At 40.8% G+C, this 14,542-nt stretch overlaps 1 protein-coding gene across 1 annotated transcript in view; it reads left to right on the forward strand.

The window, feature by feature from the left end:
- LOC137631175 (zinc finger protein 721-like) overlaps nt 1-13,563 on the forward strand; it is a 99,326-nt gene extending 85,763 nt beyond the window's left edge. The window contains exon 9 of the mRNA XM_068366187.1: nt 11,584-13,563. Coding sequence (XP_068222288.1) covers nt 11,584-13,280 — 1,697 coding nt within the window. The 3' untranslated portion in view covers nt 13,281-13,563. The remainder of the gene's footprint in view (nt 1-11,583) is intronic.
- Nucleotides 13,564-14,542: the final 979 nt, after the last annotated feature.

The raw sequence follows: 14,542 nt of genomic DNA on the forward strand, positions 1-14,542 counted from the left end.
TACGAGGTGGTATTGGGAACGTCTTATCCTAGAATTCCATCTAAAGTACTTCAGGTCAACTTCCTAGGACGAGTCACACTTCATTCCTTCACACATCAGCTTATGTAGGTCGCGGTCCTTCACAGAGCAAGGCACTTGCGAGGTGCAGGGACTCCTTATCTTGAGCGCTGACACACTCAGATACTCAGTCCCCGGGCAAAAGCCAAAAGTCAGAAATGGCTGGGACCACCCTACCTGAGGGTTAAGTCACCCATATTAAATAGTGTGGTTTGTATTTCGGTTACGGAACAAATGACAAATTCTTAGATAATTTGTATTTTGCCTAACCATACAAACCTTAGCTATTTAATCAAACTTGCCTGCCAGCCCTGTCCCTCGGGAAGTCCTACCTCTAAGCAAAGTGAGCTAGTCACAGGTGTGTGAGAGGGGGAGGGGTAGCTAGCTACCCCTCCCTACCCCCGCGCTAACTAGCGAGGGAGTAGTAAACACTCGTTAAAATTCTAATGGTTCGTCATTTCAGCTACGCCAAAAGTAATACCCATATTAAATAGCTAAGGTTTGTATGGTTAGGAAAAATACAATTTTCAATATTAAACTTACCCGGTGATCATGTAGCTGTCAGCTCTGCTGCCCGACAGAAAAACCTAAGGACGAAATACGCCAGCGATCGCTATACAGGTGGGGGTGTACATCAACAGCGCCATCTGTCGAGCAGGTACTCAAGTACTTCATGTCAACACAGAACTAATTTTCTCTCTGTCGTGCCACTGGCAAGACCTACTAAATACGCTGTTACTAACTGGATTTGTTTTCACAACTATTTGGTGAAGTACACTATTCTAGTTTTGAGCTTTCGCTATGCAGGGGTTTTATCTTCATCTCAAAACTTGAACTCGTTTTGGATAGATTTAATTATGGTGACAAAGAGAGTATGGATTCTCTTTCACTTTTAAATGGCCGACCCTTCCCTTAGAAGGAAGTGTGTTTAGGTTTTTTGTAATTTTGCTTAACACGTTATAGATCCACATATTTTATATCTCTCCGCCTTTATTAGGCCTCTTCGATTAACTTTCCATTTATTATAAACATATAGAATAAATTTTTATGTTTTGTTTATATGCGACCTTTCCTTATAGTAGGCGGTCCGAAATTGGAACCGAAGTTAATCAACGTTGAGCCCGTTAGCCTTTAAAGAATTTAAAACTTTTTAAATTTAATGTTTTATGAAAGAATCTCTTTGATAGTTTTCGTACTGTTTTCAAAGATGAACTAACGTTTAGTTTTTAGACTACGCAGTTGTTGACGTTCAGGACGTTCAACATGCGCTCTATCGTTACGATAGAGAGAGAGCATCACGGTTTCACTTTGCAGTAAGAGTAAATCGTTTCTGACGTTTCGTTCATTCTTTCTTAACTTAAATGTTTTAAATTCTAAATTAAAGGAACTTTTTATTTGGAAAACCTTTCAGTTTGTTCCTTTTAGTCAAATAACATGTTTTTTTTTGACGATTTATAATTGGGCTCTTCTCTTAGGTGCGAAATCAAGAGAGAAAGAGAGAGAGAGATAGAGACGGAGGGAGAGAGAGGAGAGAAAACGTTCCGTTCAAGCGGGTAACGTTGTTTCTCGTGTTACTCTCCTCCCTAGTCGCTGTACAGGGAAGAAGGTAAAACGTTTCTAGGGTTTTATTCTCTTCCCCAGGCTATGTGCGGTGAGAGATTGTAAACGTAGTTTATTTGAACTAGTGTTTAGTCTCTTTCCCAGCCACTGAATTTTTTATCTTTATATATGTTTTCTGTTTTTTGCTAGTATTAATGAGCTGCATTATACGACTGATTTCGCAATTACTACCTTTTTATGAAGGGTAGAATTGCGTATTTCACGTAGAAATCAGTAAAAGTTTCGATTTCAGTGAAATTAGTGCAAAGCAGAAAATCGAAGTGATAAAGTGATATGCGCAAGGGTTACAGTGTTGCGTCCGAGGGTTCGTCTGTTCGTGCCTGTCGTTCACCTAGTCCGGGACCTCTTACAAGCTCCCAAGCCCAGGGGAGAAGTAATGTCGAACGACTTATGGGTTCGTCAGGCCTTGATCAACGAACAGACGTTTTCCCTCCTTGGTTTCGGGCGTATCTACCCAAGATCGCCCCACCCACACAAAGACGAGAGAGCCCATTTATTTCTCGTCTGCGGAAGAGGTTTCTCGTAAGAAACCATGGACCAAGGTCTCGCAGCTTATTAAGTGCAAGTCGGTCCCTTCCGTGCAAGTCCAACGGCCCAGTTGTAGCCACTGGGTCAGTTCGGACTCGCTGCAGTCTTCCGACGACTGCACACCTCCTAAGAGAGGCAAAGTGGTACCGCAACAGGCAGTAACATCGTCTGTTGCCGCACCTGCTGCTGTAGACCCTAAGTGGTCTTTGCTACAGTCTATGCAGACACAGTTAGCTTCTTTTATGCAGGAGTATCGTGCGGAGAAGGTTGACGCTGCACCCGTTAGCCTACAACCAACCACGGTTGTGCGTCCAGTAGACGCTGAGGCTACCTGCTCCCGCACTCCAGCTGTGAGAGTTCCACCACCCATGCGCAGTGTACCCTGCCAGACGCATGTTGACGTTCACCGACGCACGGAACCCTCCGTTGACGTTCGCGTGTTACCACAACAACAGGAGGGTGGAGTTAAGTTGCCGTGTTTTGACGCGGTGCGTCAACCTCCGCATTCTAGAGTTGTTTTGACTGCTCAGTATAGACAGTCAAAGCAGTCTCGAGTGAACACTGTATGTCCTCACGCACCTGTTGTGGTTGACAGTTCAGTTGTTGACAGTTCACAGACTGTCAAGCAGTTACATGACGTTGCTTTCTGGTCTGCTACTAATGCACCAGTGCTGTATGTCCTCACGCACCTGTTGTGGTTGACAGTTCAGTTGTTAACAGTTCACAGACTGTCAAGCAGTTACATGACGTTGCCTTCTGGTCTGCTACTAATGCACCAGTGAGAGATTCACTGAGATAACCTAGCTTTTCTCGGACAAGGTTCCTGTAGATGAGAAAGTGCTGTTCTCCCTCCTACTGATATTCCTTTGAGGACTCTGTCATTTGGAGAGGAGCCTTAAGCTGCTTAGCCTCCTATGGACTTTAATTAAATCATGATGATTTTTTAAGGATCTTCGTCCGGATCTTGTAACTGCTGCTCCTCGTTCGCCTAAACGTCAGAACTTACACTAGGCCTAGCTGCTTCGAAGCCGTTGTTGTTAAGCTAGTGCTCTCTCGCTCTCCTAGAGAGCGTTACGTTGGCTAGGCGACTGGTTTTGCACCAGGAGTAGTTTTAGGGATACAGCCTTTGTTTTCCCTTCTTTTAAACTGGCTTATAGAGCGAGAGTCTGATAAGACACGAGAGAAGTTCTCGGCTTGGGAGTTCTTGCCTCTGCCCAGATGGACTTCTCAATTCTGGTAGACTCGCCCTGGCGCCTAGCCAGGAGACGCTCCAAGTTGTTTACAGGTCAACTTCCCACTTTTGTCGAGCCTTTGAAGTGTTGCTGTACTATTATGTCACACATAACTAGGCTTCCAGGGATGGTAAATGGTTCCGCCTCAGTCGCTAACCCCGTCTGTTGCCACACCTGCTCCCGTAGACCCTATGGGCTTTGCTGCAAAACATGCAGTCCAAGCTTGTGTCCTTGATTGAGGACTTAAATGTGGAGAAGAACCTTCTGGCCAACAACCTTCCAACCGGTTGGTTGTGCGCCCTGTTGACGCTGAGGTATCCTACTCGCGTCTGCCAGTTGAGGTGGTTCCTCCACCGATGCGACCCAGTGTGGGTTGCCAGTCGCACGTTGACGTTAAGCGACGCTCGGAGGTGGTTGTTGACGTTCAGTGTGTCACTAGGAAGACGTTCAACAACCAGCAGAGGTGACTTGTTGTGACGCAGTGCGTCAACCTCAGCAACCCGGTAGGGTGTTGACTGCATAACCCAGACAGTCTAGACAGTTCGGGTTGACGCTGTACTTCCTCGCGCACCCATGGTTGTTGACAGTTCACAGACTGTGCAGCAATGCCATGCGTCCGGCTCCGTCACACATCCACCAGTGCGACCGGATTCAGCGAGTCAGACGTTGCCCACTCCGTTGCCGTTTCCTCATCAGTTTCGGATGAGGAACCCTCTGATGAGGACGTTGCTGAACAAGACGATCAACCCCCAGCCCTGCTATCCATCCAGAAGATGCTGAAGAAGGAATGCTGCCCAGTCAGGCTGTGGATGAGTCTGGTAGGGACACTGTCATCCGTGGATCAATTTGTGTCACTAGGAAGACTACACCTCCGTCCTCTTCTATTTCATCTAGCTTTTCACTGGAAAAGGACAAGACGCTAGAAGCGGTCTTGATCCCGGTTTCCGGAAAGATAAAGTCTTGTCTGACTTGGTGAAAGGACTATCAACCTTAGAGAGGGTCTTCCCCTGACTGTTCAGACTCCCAACCACGTTCTCTTCTCGGACGCATCGGACGTAGGCTGGGGTGCGACATTAGACGGTAGGGAATGCTCGGGATTATGGAACTCGAGTCAAAGGACAATGCATTTCAACTGCAAGGAGCTACTGGCAGTACGTCTGACCTGGAAAAGCTTCAGGTCTCTCCTTCAAGGCAAAGTGGTGGAGGTGAACTCGGACAACACCACGGCTTTGGCGTACATCTCCAAGCAAGGAGGGACCTACTCTCTGACATTGTTCGAGATCGCAAGGGACCTCCTCACCTGGTCAAAAGGTCTAGACTTTTCACTAGTAACGAGGTTCATCCAAGGCAACTTGAATGTCATGGCAGATTGTCTCAGTCGGAAGGGACAAATAATTCCAACAGAATGGACCCTCCACAAGGATGTATGCAAGAGACTTTGGGCCACCTGGGGCCAGCCAACCATAGATCTCTTCGCAACCTCGATGACCAAGAGGCTCCCAATATTTTGCTCACCAATCCCGGACCCAGCAGCAGTTCATATAGATGCCTTTCTACTAGATTGGTCACATCTAGATCTATATGCATTCCCTCCGTTCAAGATTGTCAACAAGGTACTGCAGAAGTTCGCCTCTCACGAAGGGACAAGGTTGACGCTAGTTGATTCCCTCTGGCCCGCGAGAGAATGGCTCACCGAGGTACTTCGATGGCTAGTAGACGTTCCCAGAACACTTCCCCTAAGGGTGGACCTTCTGCGTCAGCCACGCGTAAAGAAGGTACACCAAGGCCTCCACACTCTTAGTCTGACTGCCTTCAGACTATCGAAAGACTTGCGAGAGCTAGAGGCTTTCCGAAGGAGGCAGCCAGAGCGATTGCTAGAGCAAGGAAAACATCCACCCTTAGAGTCTACCAATCGAAGTTGGAAATCTTCCGAAACTGGTGCAAGTCAGTATCCGTATCCTCGACCAGTACCTCTGTAACTCGAATAGCTTACTTTCTCTTATATCTGAGGAAAGAACGATCTCTTTCAGCTCCCACTATCAAGGGTTACAGAAGCATGTAGGCATCAGTCTTCCGTCACAGAGGCTTAGATCTTTCCAACAATAAAGATCTACAGGACCTCCTTAAGTCTTTTGAGACCACGAAGGAGCGTCGTTTGGTTACACCTGGTTGGAATTTAGACGTGGTACTAAGATTCCTTATGTCAGACAGGTTCGAGCCGCTACAATCAGCCTCCCTGAAAGATCTCACCTTAAAGACTCTTTTCCTGATATGCTTAGCCACAGCTAAAAGAGTCAGTGAGATTCATGCCTTCAGCAAGAACATCGGATTCTCATCCGAAACGGCTACATGTTCTACAACTTGGTTTTCTAGCCAACACGAGCTGCCTTCTCGGCCTTGACCAATATCGTTCGATATTCCAAACTTATCGTATGGTTGGAAATGAACTAGAAAGAGTCTTATGTCCTGTAAGAGCTCTTAAGTTCTATTTAAAACCTTTACGAGGCCCGTCTGAAGCTTTATGGTGTTCAGTTAAGAATCCATCTTTGCCTATGTCAAAGAATGCTTTATCCTATTTTATCAGACTGTTAATACGAGAAGCTCATTCCTATCTGAGTGAGGAAGACCAAGCTTTGCTGAAGGTAAGGACACACGAAGTTAGAGCTGTCGCAACTTCCGTGGCCTTTAAACAAAATAGATCTCTGCAAAGTATAATCGACGCAACCTATTGGAAAAGCAAATCAGTGTTCGCGTCTTTTTATCTTAAGAATGTCCAGTCTCTTTACGAGAACTGCTACACTCTGGGACCATTCGTAGCAACGAGTGCAGTAGTGGGTGAGGGCTCAACCACTACAATTCCCTAATTCCATAACCTTTTTAATCTTTCTCTTGAAATGTTTTATTGTTTTTGGGTTGTCCGGAAGGCTAAGAAGCCTTTCGCATCCTAGTTGATTTGGCGGGTGGTCAAAGTCATTTCTTGAGAAGCGCCTAGATTAGAGGTTTTGATGAGGTCCTGTTGTATGGGTTGCAACCCTTGATACTTCAGCTCCTAGGAGTCGCTCAGCATCCTATGAGGATCGCGAGGCTCAGTAAGGAAGACGTACTTAAAAAGGCAGAGTAATTGTTCAAGTCGACTTCCTTACCAGGTACTTATTTATTTTATGTTTGTTATTTTGAATAACTGCTAAAATGAAATACGAAATACTTATCTTTTAATGTTAACATGTATGCTGGTCTCTACCCACCCCCCTGGGTGTGAATCAGCTACATGATCACCGGGTAAGTTTAATATTGAAAAATGTTATTTTCATTAGTAAAATAAATTTTTGAATATACTTACCTGGTGATCATAAATTAAAGGACCCACCCTTCCTCCCCAATAGAGACCCAGTGGACCGAGGAGAAAATTGGTTCTGTGTTGACATGAAGTACTTGAGTACCTGCTCGACAGATGGCGCTGTTGATGTACACCCCCACCTGTATAGCGATCGCTGGCGTATTTCGTCCTTAGGTTTTTCTGTCGGGCAGCAGAGCTGACAGCTACATGATCACCGGGTAAGTATATTCAAAAATTTATTTTACTAATGAAAATAACATATTATCTACGAATTTGTCATATCTACAGTATATTACCCCGTAAATATAAACAATGTCCAGGAGTATATTATGTACTACTGTATGCAAATACATCACTTTTTTACATGAAAATATGATTCTGCTCTTAATGGACTGAATCGGAAGATATACACACAATGTAAAACTGATGAGCAGGGTAGATATTTCGCTTGTTACATACATGCTACATAAAGTTCTGAAAAGCACTAAAGGATGTTTTAAGATATAATGATGATAAAGCAGAAATTTTTCAGTAAGTCAAGTTGGGAAGAAAGACTGGAAGGCAACCATTTTATCATATATACTATCATCGGGAAAAGCCCTACTGTATACAGTATTATATTTCGTAAGGGCATAGAATAAAAAACCATGCCAGATAGTAAAAATAGGCTGAATTCTCTAAAAATGCACCAGATCCAGCATGAAAGGCGTTGAAATCGCAACTCTGGTGACGAGTCAGAGTGAAATGGGAGCGGAGAAGGAAGTGGTGCGAAGCTAGCAAAGTGCAAAGGAGCGCAGTTAGTTTAAAATTGTCCTGCTGTGGAATATTCCACCCAATTATTTAATTTTTTATTTAATTGGTTACTTGGTTTTCTGTGTTGCAATCGAATGAAGTCTCAAAGAATAAACTTGCATAATGCGGTAGCTGACTATAAGTCCCACCTCAACTACCCCACAAGCTCTAGTCTGAAGGTCAAAAAGGACTCGGTGGCCTGTCAGGTGGTTGGGCTTCCCTGCCAAAGTTTTAACAGCTGTATCCAATTTTGCTGAAAGCATACTCCTATTAAAAGAATCAGGTTTGATAAATTAAAACAAGGGAACAGAGTACACTTATCTGAAACGTGATGAAAACAATTGACTTTAGTTGAAACTCCGTTCAGACCGTCAAGATTTAAGGGAATCATACGATATGCCATGCCATCCACATAAGTAATATGAGGTTGTTCAGGAGCGCTTACTTTAGTAAATGGAGGGATATAAGGATGAAACTACCTATTTGTCTTTCTGCCTCACCATCTAGTTGCCTTATAGAGCAACTAAGATTGTGGCTTGCAAGGGTTTATAATGAGAAGGGTCTAAAATAATTAAAGAATTCAAGATTCTATGATAGACTTTCAAATCAGTACTGCACAGAGAACTTTCAGAACCCTTACTGAAAGAAACTCTTAGCACTAGGCTCAACTTGGGGAGGGAATCGGGTCAGATTTGGCAGCGGACCGAGTAGGACCAGAATTACTGCTTGCAAGAGAGGTTTCACTGGACTTCCGGACTTGATAAAGGAAGCTAGCAATGTCCAGAGTTTATGAAGCTCATGACCATCGAATGTTGGCTGATTATGTGAATTGTCTGAAGATGGAGGCATGTCATTGTCGTCCCTCCCTGCTGTAATCAACTAGCCTAGTATTTCCTGGCTTTTCCCCAGAACTAACAACAACTTCCCTTTGCACTTTGAACTGTAAACTTAATTGGAAATCATTGAAACCTACTACAATATTCCTTTAAGGGAAACGCACTCTTCTCAACATTTATTTAAATCACAGAATTTTTTCCCAACACTATACACAAGGGGAATGCAAATCTTGATCTCCTAAAAACAATTCCCGTGCACACACTATGTACAGTGGTAGTTGCTAACCAAATCAGGGAAAACATCTTAATGTTTAGTAATAAGCAAACAATCTGGAGAGGTCTGATCCCGACAGGCACGACTGAGAAACTGAAAGAGACAAGATACTGGCGCGTCAGTTACCACTTACAGCTAGAAAGTTATTTCCTCTATTAAGGGTATGTGTTTATTCAAGAGAAGGAAATAGGAAAATGTTTAAATTTTAAAAAATCTTATGGGTAATTGCGATTATACACAGCTTCCGGAGAGGAAGTAATATGAATATTAGAAGATGTTCACAAGGATATTTTATATGTACACAAGGGTGCAATGATTATGATACTACTGTGATAAGAACCATACTTTCAGTATCATGAATTTAAATTGAGCATGGGTATGAATTTGTTGATAGTAGAGGTACAGCATAATATCAGATGATTAGGATATTTCTAGGATATTAACGAGTAACAAACTGAATGAGTCCATTGATTATGGCCAAAATTATTTGCAATTCACAAAATCTAAACATTACTTATCATGATACTGGAATAAAACTGATATAGCTATTTACATCTGTTATAATGCAAATTACGCTGATATAACTTGCCATATTTTGATACTACCATATATTGTCTCTATAGTACTGTAATCATAAATGGGATGATGACAGACAATGTTGAACCATAAAAAAATTCAATACAAATGGTGCCTTAACATCCAGATTTTTAATTTCCAATGTCTTCAACTATGTTCTACTTAAATATCTAAAATTCTATAGCCCATTTCTTTTAGCGATGCATATTTGCACCAACTCGCAGCGGTGCCCTTTTAGCTCGGAAAAGTTTCGTGATCGCTGATTGGTTGGAATTATCTCGTCCAACCAATCAGCGATCCGGAAACTTTTCCGAGTTAAAAGGGCACCGCTGCGAGTCGGTGCAAATATGCATCGCTAAAAGAAATGAACTATAGGTGTATTTCTTGTTTGAGAAACTCATTTGATCTGTTTCTTCTTCAATGGCACCAAATGTTGGCATATTGAGAAAAATCTTTTAAGATTTTTGGGTGATCAATCTAACATGAGGAAATGTTTTAGTTTTTCATTCAACCATGTTTTTAGCATTGCTCTTCTGTCTGGCATTCAGCTGCTAACTATCATCTAATTGATCGGACAAAACTTGTCATGTATTAAATTCCTTATGCCTGGTCTAGATATTAATCTCTTGCACTGTTATATAGATAGTTCGCTGTGCATGTTGCATAAGATTTTTCCTCATTCTGACCATCCTTTGTATTCAGATCTTCCTGTAAATAGTACTTGGTTTGCTGTCAGTTCTAAGTTTTGCCTTCTTCAGTATTCCAGAAGTTAAATTCCAGCTGTGACAAGATGACAAGATTATGGAATGATCTTCCTAATCTGGCAGTTGAAGCTGTGAATTTCAGAAATTCAAACTTGTTCCAATTTTTTTTTTCTGGTGAACAGATTAATATGTCTTTTCATAGTTTTTATATGACATTTTAACGTGATTACTGACCAATTTCTTTTTATTATTTCCTTTCCTAACTGGGCTACTTTCCCTGTTGGAGTCCTTGGACTTCTAGCATCCTGCCTCTCCAACTAAGGTTGTAGCTTGGCTACTAATGATCAAATGGGGAAAAAAATTCAGATTGAAAACCTTTCAGATCATTCATGTACAGTATACAGTAATACAGAACTAAAATTTACAGAAAGTAAATCAGGTATGTTTGTTATTTGACACAAGAGGTCTCAAATATCCTTTGAAAAAGGGTATACAAACTATTTATTCATACAGAAAGTCTAGCACTGTACTGTATTTAGAGACAATCTGAAAATATTGTACAATAGTGACGTCTCATAATTGATTATGCCTGCTTGAAGAAAAAATCTCATGAAGAGTAGCTTACAAAAATGAGAATTAAATTTTTATATTTTATAAGCATAGGAAGTATTGGATGTGATAACTGGGAAGAGATGTAGAGTTACATGTTGGAATCAATGTGTACCATGGAAAGTTTAACAATAGAATGGTTTGTGGCTCTTGCAGAACACGTGAAGATGATTAATGTACGCTAGAGGAGGAGGGAGGCTAAAAGGAAGGTGGCCAGTCCTTAGAACATTTGGGAGGAATGCTATCAGTATCTCAAGACAGCAGATAGGAAAAAGCAAATGCTCAAGATAGCTAAGCGGATAAGTGAGAGAAAATGTGAATCAAGGAAAGTAAAGCAAGAAAATTGAGAGGCTTTGTGCAGCCATTAGGAAGAAGCCTGAATTGCCTATGGAATCCAAGGTAGGAGTGTATGAAGTAATTTATTGAGCCAACTCTCCTTATGGATGCGGAATGTAAATGTTGGTAGCAATGAAATGAGAAGAGGCTGAAGCTGTAAAAATGAATAATTTTGGTTAGCATATGAGGTGAAAGAAAAAGTATAATATGAGGATGTATGTAATTAATGATGCAATTGGGTAGTACAGTTGAATGGAATGTATTTAGTAGAGGATTTTAAATACATGTAGGGATTTATTTAGTTGCATAAATAAAAATCAGACATTCATTTGGAGAGGGTCTTGTACAGCTAACACCTTCGGATGTTGAATGGTGTAGATATTTTTATCATGTTTTGGTGATTCTCATATTTGTATATGTAAGTGCTTTTAGTTTTTTAGTATTAGTATATGTAATTGCTTTTAGTTGTATTATATTAGTATATGTAATTGCTTTTAGTTATATAATATTAGTATACAGTATCTGCTTTAAAGTGAATACTAGCCTTATACTGTTAGAAATAATATTATTTATAATTGGTCTTAAATCATTATATAACGATAAGATAGACGTGAAATTTTAAATTATAGTCTGTAAATATATTGGTGCCTGTTTTATAACTACTTCAATTCTTAATTTTCAGTTACATTATTACAAATGAACGAATCACCAATGGAGCACATTGTGTTTTGTGATTCCTTCGATTCAAGTTGTAAGGAAGAAGAAAATATTTGCGAAAACACAGAATCTTTTGCTACATCTGTTAAGCAAGAGGTGACTAACGAACACACGGAGTTTTATGATGCAAGCTTTAAAGAAGAAAACATTGAACTCACAGAATCGTATCCTACAAGTTTTAAGCAAGAAGAAAACAGCGAAGATGGAGAATCCCATGCTACACATGGCGAACAAGGAGAAAACCCTTATGAACAAATAGAAAAAAATGTTGATGGGACTTGGACTTGTAATGTTTGCAATAAAAATTTCACAAAAAGAAGGAGTCTTAGACAACATTTGTTAATACACACAGGTAAGCGTCCATATTCCTGTGAAATTTGTGGAATGGGTTTTATTTTAAATAGTTATCGAGTGATACATATGAGAAAACACACGGGTGAGGAACCATTCTGCTGTGAAATTTGTGGAAAAAGATTTATAGCTAAGAAGAGATTAAAGACCCACTTGAGTCGACATTCCAGTGAACGCCCATATTCTTGTGAGATATGTGGTAAAGGTTATGTAGAAAGAGGAAGATTTCTGGATCATATGAACCAGCATGCAGGTGTGAGACCATTTACCTGTGAAATTTGCTCTAAACCTTTTTCTACAAAAGGTACCCTTATGAAACATATGAAGTTACACCGGAGTGAAAGACCATTCCCTTGTAAAGTATGTGGTAAAGAATACACGGAGAAGGTGAGACTTACAGATCATATGAAACAACATACTGGGGAAAGACCATTTACATGTGAAATATGCGGCAAGACTTTCCCACATAAGCGCACTTTAGGAAGACACACAAAAACACATGTAGATAGAACCCAGTTTCTGTGTGAAATATGTGGCAAAGGTTTTATTGATATTAGTAAATTAAAGGTGCATTCTATGCAACACTCTGATGAGAGGCCTTTTCATTGTGAAGTTTGCACGAAAGCGTTTAAGACTAAAGAAAGACTTCAAAGTCACATGAGACATCACACAGGGGAGAAACCATATTCTTGTAGCTTCTGTGGGAAGGGTTATCTGGCAAAAGAAAGTCTAATAGTGCATGAAAGGATACATACAGGTGAGAGACCATATACGTGTGACGTCTGTGGCAAAGATTTTCCTCGTAAAGGGACTCTTATGATACATGCAAGGCAGCATGCATCTGAGGAGCAGTATTCTTGTAGAGTATGTGGTAAAGGTTACCTAACTAAACAAAATCTTATTGTTCACATGAAAAAACATCCCGGAGAAAAACCTTTTATTTGTAATGAATGTGGCGAAGAATTTCCTGACGAAGAACTCTTTACAATGCATATGAAACAACATACAGGAGAGGGGCCATTTTCATGTAAGTCATGTGGTGAAAGTTTTCCTTTTCTAGGAGAGCTTAAGATTCATATAAAATTGCATACAGGTGAACAGGTTGATAGTGAAAAGCCAGAAGAAAGCTCCACAGACACACAAATGGATGAAGATTCAAAGCCCCATGACTTGGAGAAACCATTTGAGACTTTAGTAGTTTTCCCAGATGTTCTGAAAGCAGAGACTGATGATCTACCTGTTACTGTAAAAGAAGAAATATTTGTAGAAAGTATTACGATGGATGCCTCTGAATACGAGTCTTCACTGTAGATGAAATTAGTTTTGCCATGGTATCCTTGTGACAGTTATGCTTCTAGATATAATTATATTGTAAATAAAATAATACCTTTGCTCGATCCGATAATAATTACTAAATGAAATTGTTTTGTTACAATAATTTAATGATGGAAATGTGTTCAGAATTACTTTCCTGTATTTATATTAGCCTAATATTGTGAAGAAATAATACTTTTTAAAATATAGTAGGTGTTGGTAAGAAAGTCTGTAAGACCTTGAATATCATATTTGTTTTGAATAAATTGATATTAATGTGGTTGCCCTTGTATTTTATATAATCCTTTCAGTAACATATCCTGTTTTAAAAAACATTTTTTTTTCTTTTCATTGTGAGTTACCATACTAATTAAGCCTCATCATCTCATCTAGCTATTGGGATCTGTGGATTATTAGAGAATTTTAGAAAAGTTTGCTACAATAATCCTGAAAAGATAATTTATATAGTGAAACTGCTCCATGAATGATATAAAAAGCAAAAATGGAGATATCAGTACCACTGTATATAGTTTGCTTCACAACTATGCACTGTAGGCTGATGATACAACTCTTGTTACAGACTCTCAGGATAAACTTAAAGCTTTAATCAGTACTTTAGACCAATCAAGCAGAGAAAGAGGGTTGTCAATAAATATTAAGAAAACAGAATTGTTCCGACACTACAAACCTGTATTTACCAGTATTTAATTGTGATTATCTGTCACCAAAGTGCGAAGACTAGCCATTAAGACTTTCATGCGGGCTGGCAACCACCCAACCGCTAGTTAGCTGGGCTACCCCTCTCACTTACGCACCAGTGAAACCACGTCACTTTTCTTTTGACTTGAGGAGAATGAACATATCCGCTTTGCACTTTCAAACACTTGGCCATTACCAGCAATTGCTTTTTCTCTTTTAGGTGTGTTCATCCTTTTGATTTTCCTCATGCATACTTTTCCAGGGCCTGAAGGGTGCTCTTGCGGCACCATGTCCTTGGTCGAGACCGACCCCCACTCATTGTGCCCAACCTGCAGAGGACGTCGTTGTGAGCAGGGTTCCACCTGCGAGGAGTGTAGGGAGTGGTCTGCCTCCCAGTAGGAGAGATTTGGGTGCTTGGGAAAGAAGTGTAGGAGAGAGTCTTTGCCTTCGGGGTCTTCCTTAAGGGTGAAGAAGCCTCGGATGTCTTCTCTCACCCCCCGATATCTTCCCTAAGTTCCTGCTCGTTCTGCCTCTTCCGAGGGGCAGTCGAGTAGGAGCGT

Source organism: Palaemon carinicauda, chromosome 1 (assembly GCF_036898095.1).
Source record: "Palaemon carinicauda isolate YSFRI2023 chromosome 1, ASM3689809v2, whole genome shotgun sequence".
NCBI lineage: Eukaryota > Metazoa > Arthropoda > Malacostraca > Decapoda > Palaemonidae > Palaemon > Palaemon carinicauda.